The sequence below is a fragment of the Enoplosus armatus genome, chromosome 19 (genome assembly GCF_043641665.1).
Source record: "Enoplosus armatus isolate fEnoArm2 chromosome 19, fEnoArm2.hap1, whole genome shotgun sequence".
NCBI lineage: Eukaryota > Metazoa > Chordata > Actinopteri > Centrarchiformes > Enoplosidae > Enoplosus > Enoplosus armatus.
The window spans coordinates 11,421,201-11,429,167 of record NC_092198.1 but is presented as its reverse complement, the minus strand read 5'-3'; the positions used below and the strand labels follow the sequence as shown (position 1 = coordinate 11,429,167).

The window sequence follows — 7,967 nt, the reverse complement described above, 5'->3', positions numbered from 1 at the left end:
TACAGTAAACACCATATATGGTAACAGCAGTACAAACACTACAGAACAATACAGCATACAGAACACAGCAAGGACAGATATATATTATAAGTAAATTGACTTAAGCAAATGTGAGTAAAAAGACATAAAAGGATGCATCTTCATCACTTCTATAGTCTCCCTCCATCTCTTTGTTTCTCACAGGTGACCAGCTGGTTTGTATGATCGACCGGCTCCTGGGTAATATGGTCTCCTTGACCTGATTGACCATCCGAGGATGCTGCTGTCAGATGCTCATGGAGACATGTGAAAGAGACTGGGTTAACACAGACGTGACAAGTCAGTTTAATGCATAGAACAAATCGGAGGCTGATCTTATGAGGACCTGCGCTGTGCTGTGCTGTAAGTACTTTGTGTTGACGTCGTATGAGAAATTGTCTGGTCAAATGTACAGAATCGAATAGTACAGTATTTATTTTATTTTCATTATCGATTCTGACAACTGTTTATCTTCTAAACGTTAGAAAATTGTGAAAAATGGTGATCACAATTTCCTGAAGCCCAAGGCGAGGTCTTCAAATTGCTTTTGAGGTGGTTTTGTTAGTGGTTGAAATTGGTTTTTGCCATAACCCAAACATATTCAGTTTACTATCACATGAGACAAAAGAAAGCAGCGAATCTTCACTGAATCAGGTAACATTTGGCATTTTGGCTTGAAAAATGGCCCAAATGTTCTGTTTGAAGCCCTTGTTCTTCTTTTACAGCTCAAAAAACATATTTCACATTGTTTTATCAGCTTGATACTTCATGACTTTGCTTCATTTATTGAGAATTATATTATTATCCTGTCTAGAGGGGGAAAAACACAAATTCAGTTCCCTCAGTCAGTCTCGCAGTTTCCTGTGATTAAATCCAGTGTAAATCTGCTTTTCTTTCTCTGCTCTGAAGAAAAGTCCAGAAGGGAAGCGAAGGTGCCCTGAGGCAGAGCTATGGGCTGCGGGGGGAGCAGGACCGATGCTCTGGAGCCTCGATACCTGGAGAGCTGGACCAAGGAGACGGAGTCGACGTGGCTGACCAGCACCGACACGGACATCCCCCTGTCGTCCATCCAGAGCATCCCCTCTGAGAACTCGGAGGCCGGCTTCACCTCGGAGAAAACAATCAGCCCTGGTAAGAAGAGTGAATTAGGGTTGAGTGGATGGATCAATGAATACCTAATTGATCTCCTAACAGGAACAGGCAGCAATTTAATTGCTGAACAGATGAATGATACATGTATGATTGCAGTGGATTTGCTATTCCAGTCTTCTTTTTTCTTCTTTTTAATTGCTACATTATGAGTACAATATGGGGCACTGTTTTAAACCAGATTTGCTTTTGTTCACACTGGCCTAGGAGAGTCCAAGCTTTGAGTCACATGCACATTATCCTACAGATGTTGGTCCCCAGAGTTAGAACAGAAAGAGGCAAAAAGGTTTTTAAATACACTGCGGCTTCTTTCTGGAATAATGTACAGCAGGACCTGAAATTATCAGAGCTGACTACTAGGAGGGAATTTAAATCCATTTTAAGAATTGAGAAAATAGTACTCTTGGTCAATGTGTTTGCTGAAATGTGATTCCTGAAATAGTTTTAGAAAATTGCACCTGTTTATGCCTCGGAACTGGATTTTTGCCCGTGACCCTGTATTACACATTAACTGGATATTGTATTCACTTGTTTGTAGAGTGCGGCGGTTGCATGCATCTCTTTGCTCTCTTGGCCAGGGTCACTCTCAATTTGCCTGGATTAGCAATGAGGGGTCCTTTCTTTACACTCCTTCAAAGTAAACTGTGACACCTACACAGTACATGTTAGTCTGCTTCCCTGAAGGAAAAATACTGTAAGTTTAACACAGTTTCCCATTTCACATTTGACGCTTTTAGAGGTTTTGCACGTCTGAGTCACAGAAGAATTCATCATGCACAAAGAAAATGGAAATGAAGATGAAAAAGGGTCATGCTGTAGCTCAGGATCATGCATAAGGACATACGGGTGCTTTAGGAGCCTCAGTCCTTCTAGTGAGCAGTTAGTCACTACATACAGCTCAGAAGCAGACGGCTCTGACTATAGACCTGTTGTTATTTGTTAATTCGTCTTTTTGCGCTGAATGGTGGGTGCGTTTTCTTTGAAGCCAGGAGGAGATGAATCAGCAAATGGTCTATAATCAAATCAAGGCTACATCAAAAGCTGCTGTGCTCAAACAGGACTTGGCTCTCATGGCAACAGATACAGCTGTTAGTGAATGCAGGCAGAGGAGCCTTGATGTAATTGTGAAGGCAAATTCAGTTACGCTACTCGCTGCGGAGATAAAACAGATCCACAACTGGTCAAATGAATCAGCTGCTGGCGACCGTAAGATTATATCAAACAGTGGTGTCACATCTGTGAGATATGGTGATGGTGGTGGACATGGTGGACACTTCTGTGCACATTCACACATACAGTATGTGCTTAACATCTTCCAGCACACTTAACCCACACTTCATGTTCACACCAAATACTGTTTCAGAGTGTTTTCCATTATTTATCACACTTCACTGCACTCGCATTAGTTCAGCGGTGGCAGTAATGCACCTGTAAGCTGCATGCTCTGACCTGTGACTAATGCAGTTTGATTTACACATCACCCTCTTCTATACTACACAAATCATAAATAGTGTGATAATAGTGTAGTTGTTGTAATTATGTTTTATACATTTTATTTATTATATTGTTCCTTCAGCCCTTTGAATGTTTGTTTTTAGCTGTTGTCTGTATATCATTACCTTGTGTGCAGCTACTTTGAGTAAATAAATGTTAAAACCATCTTACCTCAAGGACCCATGAGGCTCATACATCTATGAGCTCAAGCTTTCACACTCCTAGTTTAAGTTACTCCATGAGACGAAGCTGAGGTTTTGTTTTGTTCCAGTTCCAGATTTCTTTGAGGACGGCCTCCCTCTACCTGCTCAGGCGTACCTGAAGGTCTGTTCAGCTGTGTCTGAAGCCAGTCTGAGCGACGTAATGCCCAGCAGCCCCCCTGCGATACTGGGCTCTCCACCCAAGGAGGCGGTGTTACCGCCGTCTGGCACCACAGTGCAGCGCAGGAGCGTTCTACACACTGAAGAGATCGTAAGGCACTTTTTTTTTTCTATTCATTTATTGAGTAAAAGTGATGGAGAACCAAAACATCTCCTTTGACTATTTTCATTTTAATGTCCTGCTCAGGACAACTTTAATTTAGAGCTGAAACAATCTTTTAAGCAAAAATGCCAAACATTTGATGGCTCCAGCTTTTCAAACGTGCATTTTTATGGTTTTCTTCTTCATACATGATAGTAAACTGAATATATTTGGGTTTTGGACTGTTGGTTAGACAAAAAGACATTTGACAACATCACCTTGAGCTGTGGGTAATTATAATGAGCATTTTCACTACCCGTCTCGATGCTTAACATATCCACACAATCCATGATATAAAAGTATATTCTTGCACCACAGATTTCCCTTGTCCATAGATGAGCTGATTGGATTTTGGAGTACCTTACTGGAAACATTTCCATATGAATGACATTTATTAAAAACATTACGTAGCTGAAATGCCCCCCCTTTTCATCAATCTAAACTTTACAAAAAACAAAAACGTATTATATTTTTATAAAGCCCAAACTTTCATTCTTCATCATTAACAGACAAAATGGCAGGACAGTCGGATGTCAACCAAGCAGGTGACCATCACAGTGACACAGAGCATCCACCAGGTGGACAAGAACGGGAAGGTGAAGAAGTCCCTCACCACCTACGAGGTTATGAAACCTGTGGAAACCCTCAAACAGGTGACCACGCAAAACACCTGAGTGAAGGGGGAGACTGGAAGATGCCAAAGAAACATGAAGCTAACTGTGAAATAAGTGAAGTGATTCTTCAAGGCCTGATGACCGATGAAAGCACGACGACGTGAGACTTTGAACTGTACAATTTAGATCATCACATTGGAAACATGTTAATACTGTACGTTTCTATGGTGCCTGTTATAATGTTTTACTGTACTTTGACACGTTGAAGACCTTGACATGTGAAACTGTAGGTTGGTCATTACATTCATTTTACAGTACGTACAGTATCAGCTCAAAATGAAATGAAGAATTCACAGTATTCAGTGAAGACAGTTTTAAAATCACAGAGGAAATCATTACGTGGCAAATTTCAAATTGAGTTCAAATCTAAAAGAGCATTTTAACCACAAAGATCTTTTAGGATAAATATATGTGTAAATTATTGAATATTCACAATTGATAGATATTTTCTAGTTTTGTTATGTGACATTGATACACAACATGTAGTTGCTGCTGTGCTACAATCTGTATGGCTCAGGAAACGGGAATTGATTGTTACAATTGCTACAATTGCACTATTTACAGTGAAGCCTGGACAGGAGTTTGTGATGACAATGTAAAAAAACTGTCTGACTACATCGTGTTGTTTTGTACAATACAGTGTTCAGCTTTCTTATCTGGTCATTCGTGTTTTCTAATGACAATAAATTCAACAAACACATTCATGGTCCTTATTTTAAATTACTTAAAAGTTCAGTTTTAATGGCAGAAAGGTGATGATATATATATACATGTCGGCACTGTGAGGAACCGTGCTGACAAATAAGAAACATTAAACATGCGCTTTTCATCATCATATGTAGCATGTAGCATTGTAGCATCTTCTCTGGCAGTTTGCATTTCTGTATGAACATTCGATGAACAGTTGCAGAGTTTCTAAGAGGTCCTTGGGGATCAGTGACTGTGACAGCACATCTGGGGTCAGCTTTGCGTTGAACGTGTGTGAATCTGTTTCTGATGGTCGTAATGTATTTGTCCTGATCTGAACGACGGCTCTTCCTTCTCCATCCACTCCTCCGCGCAGAAGTCTGGGAAGAAGAAGCGGATTTCTCTTTGTGCCGACTCAACAGAGTCTGGAGAGAATGGAGATTAAAAATATGACAATTTTAAAAAGTGTACTCACTCATCAGTACACTAAGCATGAGTGTGTGAGCCTGGTTGAAATGGTCAACAGAAAGATTACATCACTGAATCATCATTTTGTGTTATCATTTGCAGGCGTATAGTCATAAAGTATACATATACATATAGTCGTAAAATGGCCGAGGGTAAATATAGCGCACTATATAGTCAACAGGAAATGGCTTGGACGCAGCCTAAGTGATCTGTAAACACCATCTTAATATAATTAAGCAAATATCTAGACTTCCATGATGAGTCACTAGACGTATTGTTGAATATTAAGACCCTTGAGAAATGACGTTGCTGTAATTTATGAGGTCTGTAAGTAAGCTTTAGAGCAGCCAACAGCTTCTTACTGAATAAAATGTAAATGCACTGAGGAGTCTTACATAAATACTAGATGCTCTACATACTTCCTACCTGAGCCATGAGTGGTGTTTCGTGTGTCTGTGAGTCCAAACTGGGCCCTGATGGAAGCAGGCGAGGTGTATCTGGCTCTGAACACTTTGGTTGGTCCCATCAGTTCTCTCCAGTGATGTATGGCATCCTCTCTGGCTAAAACGTACGCTCGCATCGGACCGCTGGGGGAAGGAATTGGGCAGCAGTTTGAGAAGCCATGAGTCACACATAAATATTATGCCATGTAAGCTTACAGTCATTGAAAACCACATACATGCGATGTGTGTGACAGACATTTGATTTCAAACATTGGATGCTTTCTAACACTGACGGCATCCAGAGAAAGATTGCTGTAGCAACTACCGATTCACTGCTGTGAGGAGATGAAGATGACAATGTGATTAGAAGCACCTTTTGTAATCCAGAGGGGGCATGTGGAGCTATTGTGAGCAGGCCACACGGTGATTGCTCCAGCTGTGCTGTGCTGTGCTAAACATGGCAGTCCGCTGATAATTGAAACTCCTGTTGTGACGTCTCAGAAAATGAGTAATTGGTGACTTGCTGAGCACGAAATAGGAGCAGCATCAACTGAGGTGTTTCTGTGTCAGCCCGGCGGGTTATGTGGTATGGAAATTGCTCCATTATTCCATTTTAAACATTTATCCAAATGCATCAAAGCAAAGCATCATTCATTCTCCACAGTCATGGTTTGGGAAATGTACATCTATGATGTCAGTGTGGAGGCTTACCTTGACATGAATTCAACAAGTCTTTGGTAGAAGAATCGCCCTAACAAGCAAAACAAAAGCTAAAAGTTAAAAAAAAGTTATCAGTATAATTCTATTTTAAATTACTGCTGACTCGTTTGCTTGGTCAGATGGAGTCACTGCAGAAGAATTTTGTTCATTTAAATCAATCTGAACGCAGATGAGTTGTGTCCACACCTGAATGTTCAGCATAAAACCTCTCAGAGTCCTGTCGCCTCCACACGAGGTCTTTGCATCTAACAATCACAAAGCTGTTGTCCAGGATTCTCTGATGAAGAGCCTGAAAGAAAAATGTTTTTTTTTTTACCTTGTTGTACCACACTGCAACTGAAAATCAACAAACGATATCTAAATATGTTTGGATCAAAGGTATATACAGGGTACTGTGTACAGATTTCTTTCAAAAAGCTAGAAGAGCAAACATTCAAATATTATTATATCACCTGCTGGTAATAGACCTGCCAGAGGGATGAGACTTACAGCCAAATATTCAGATACAAAAGGTCATTCTTGTGCTCTGTATTAAGATGACACCAGGCATAAACTGGTCCTATTTATGTGGCTTTGAAATGGGACCTTTCGCTAATGGAATATTTTATGATTGACACAGCTTTCACGCCTTTGAGGCCTTGGGGCTTGAGAATCTATCAAGACAGCAAATGGAGCTTCTTTACTGTTTGAATTAAAGTGAGAGTGTAGCGGGCTTATGCTATATTAATGAACAAGCCACTCCTTGGATTTATTGTATTTCACAATAAGCTAAGGTGACAAATGAATAGAAAGATACAAAGTTCAGCAATCAAAAGTTGAATTTATTCCACAGTCTTAACTAAGTAAGGCACATACAGTAAAATCTCAATTTATTATTATTTACACTGTATTTCAGTATGTGAGGTCAAATTGATTGATCAAATAACAGTAATATGGGTAGCATCTGTATTAGATGGACTGTTGGTGGTTCTGTATGTTTCGCTGTTTCTGTTGTGTCCATATTTTGTAGAACAAAGGTTGTTACAGAGTCCTGGCAGATCATCTGTGTCTGTGTCATCTATTTATTTTGAGAAGGGGGAAGCTAATATAATATTTCCCCTGCAATACAATATACAATGCACACACCAGTGTGTAGGTTGAAAGTTGGACCCCTAATGAGTTCACCCTGCTGTAGTTTAAATTGCTAAAGTAGTCCACACGAACACGTATGGAGTCCACAGACCAACAGTGCGGTGGTATGAGCTCACCTCTAACATCACCGGATGAGCCACAGCGTCTGGTTTAATGACCGCCAGGGTGAGCTGCAGCACTCTGGACAGGCGGCGAGCTGTTAGCAACATCTACAGAAAAGACAGAAATCATAGGCTGTCATGTAGTATAGCAACAATTAGCTGTTAGCTACGAACATGTAGTTAACTCCTGATACACAGCTGTAGCTAATTGTTTATCATGAAACCTAAAAAAGCCAAATAAATTTAGTATAAACAACATAAGCAGAAAATATGCGACCTTTGCTACTGAAGTAACTATACTGTTCAAGCTCATGACTATTTCCTTCCGCCTTAGTTAACGTTACAATACCAACCTCCCTGTTGTGATTGCTTTCGAAAATACTTCAGTCTGAAGAGGACAGAGCAGCAACGGGCGCCGCCATACTGTCGCAAATATAAACTGGTTACTTTAATATTAAGTCTCCACTCCGTGTGTACAAGAACAAGTAATTTTCATTTGGTTTATGTAACTATTTACTGAAATATTAACGTGATTTTAACGTTATAATGCGAATATTCGC

At 40.2% G+C, this 7,967-nt stretch overlaps 2 protein-coding genes across 2 annotated transcripts; one reads left to right on the top strand and one right to left on the bottom strand.

Moving 5' to 3' along the window:
- Nucleotides 1–968: 968 nt before the first annotated feature.
- Nucleotides 969–3,857, top strand: baalcb (BAALC binder of MAP3K1 and KLF4 b). Its single transcript, XM_070926423.1, has 3 exons — nt 969–1,149; nt 2,933–3,132; nt 3,693–3,857. Exons 1-3 carry the CDS (start codon nt 969–971, stop codon nt 3,855–3,857), a joined length of 546 nt encoding a protein of 181 aa, XP_070782524.1.
- Nucleotides 3,858–4,599: 742 nt separating this feature from the next.
- On the bottom strand, nt 4,600–7,515 carry nme6 (NME/NM23 nucleoside diphosphate kinase 6). Its single transcript, XM_070926224.1, has 5 exons — nt 7,423–7,515; nt 6,362–6,464; nt 6,167–6,206; nt 5,439–5,599; nt 4,600–4,969 (listed from the first exon to the last, which is right to left on the bottom strand). Exons 1-5 carry the CDS (start codon nt 7,513–7,515, stop codon nt 4,818–4,820), a joined length of 549 nt encoding a protein of 182 aa, XP_070782325.1. The 3' UTR covers nt 4,600–4,817.
- Nucleotides 7,516–7,967: the final 452 nt, after the last annotated feature.

Excerpts from the sequence above, each read along its gene's own strand:
- baalcb (XM_070926423.1), top strand. The coding sequence starts at position 969 with ATGGGCTGCGGGGGGAGCAGGACCGATGCTCTGGAGCCTCGATACCTG. Across the intron at positions 1,150-2,932 it reads GGAGAAAACAATCAGCCCTG|TTCCAGATTTCTTTGAGGAC; the intron begins GTAAGAAGAGTG and ends GTTTTGTTCCAG. Across the intron at positions 3,133-3,692 it reads TTCTACACACTGAAGAGATC|ACAAAATGGCAGGACAGTCG; the intron begins GTAAGGCACTTT and ends CATCATTAACAG.
- nme6 (XM_070926224.1), bottom strand. The coding sequence starts at position 7,515 with ATGTTGCTAACAGCTCGCCGCCTGTCCAGAGTGCTGCAGCTCACCCTG. Across the intron at positions 6,465-7,422 it reads CTCATCCGGTGATGTTAGAG|GCTCTTCATCAGAGAATCCT; the intron begins GTGAGCTCATAC and ends TTTTTCTTTCAG. Across the intron at positions 4,970-5,438 it reads AAACACCACTCATGGCTCAG|ACTCTGTTGAGTCGGCACAA; the intron begins GTAGGAAGTATG and ends CATTCTCTCCAG.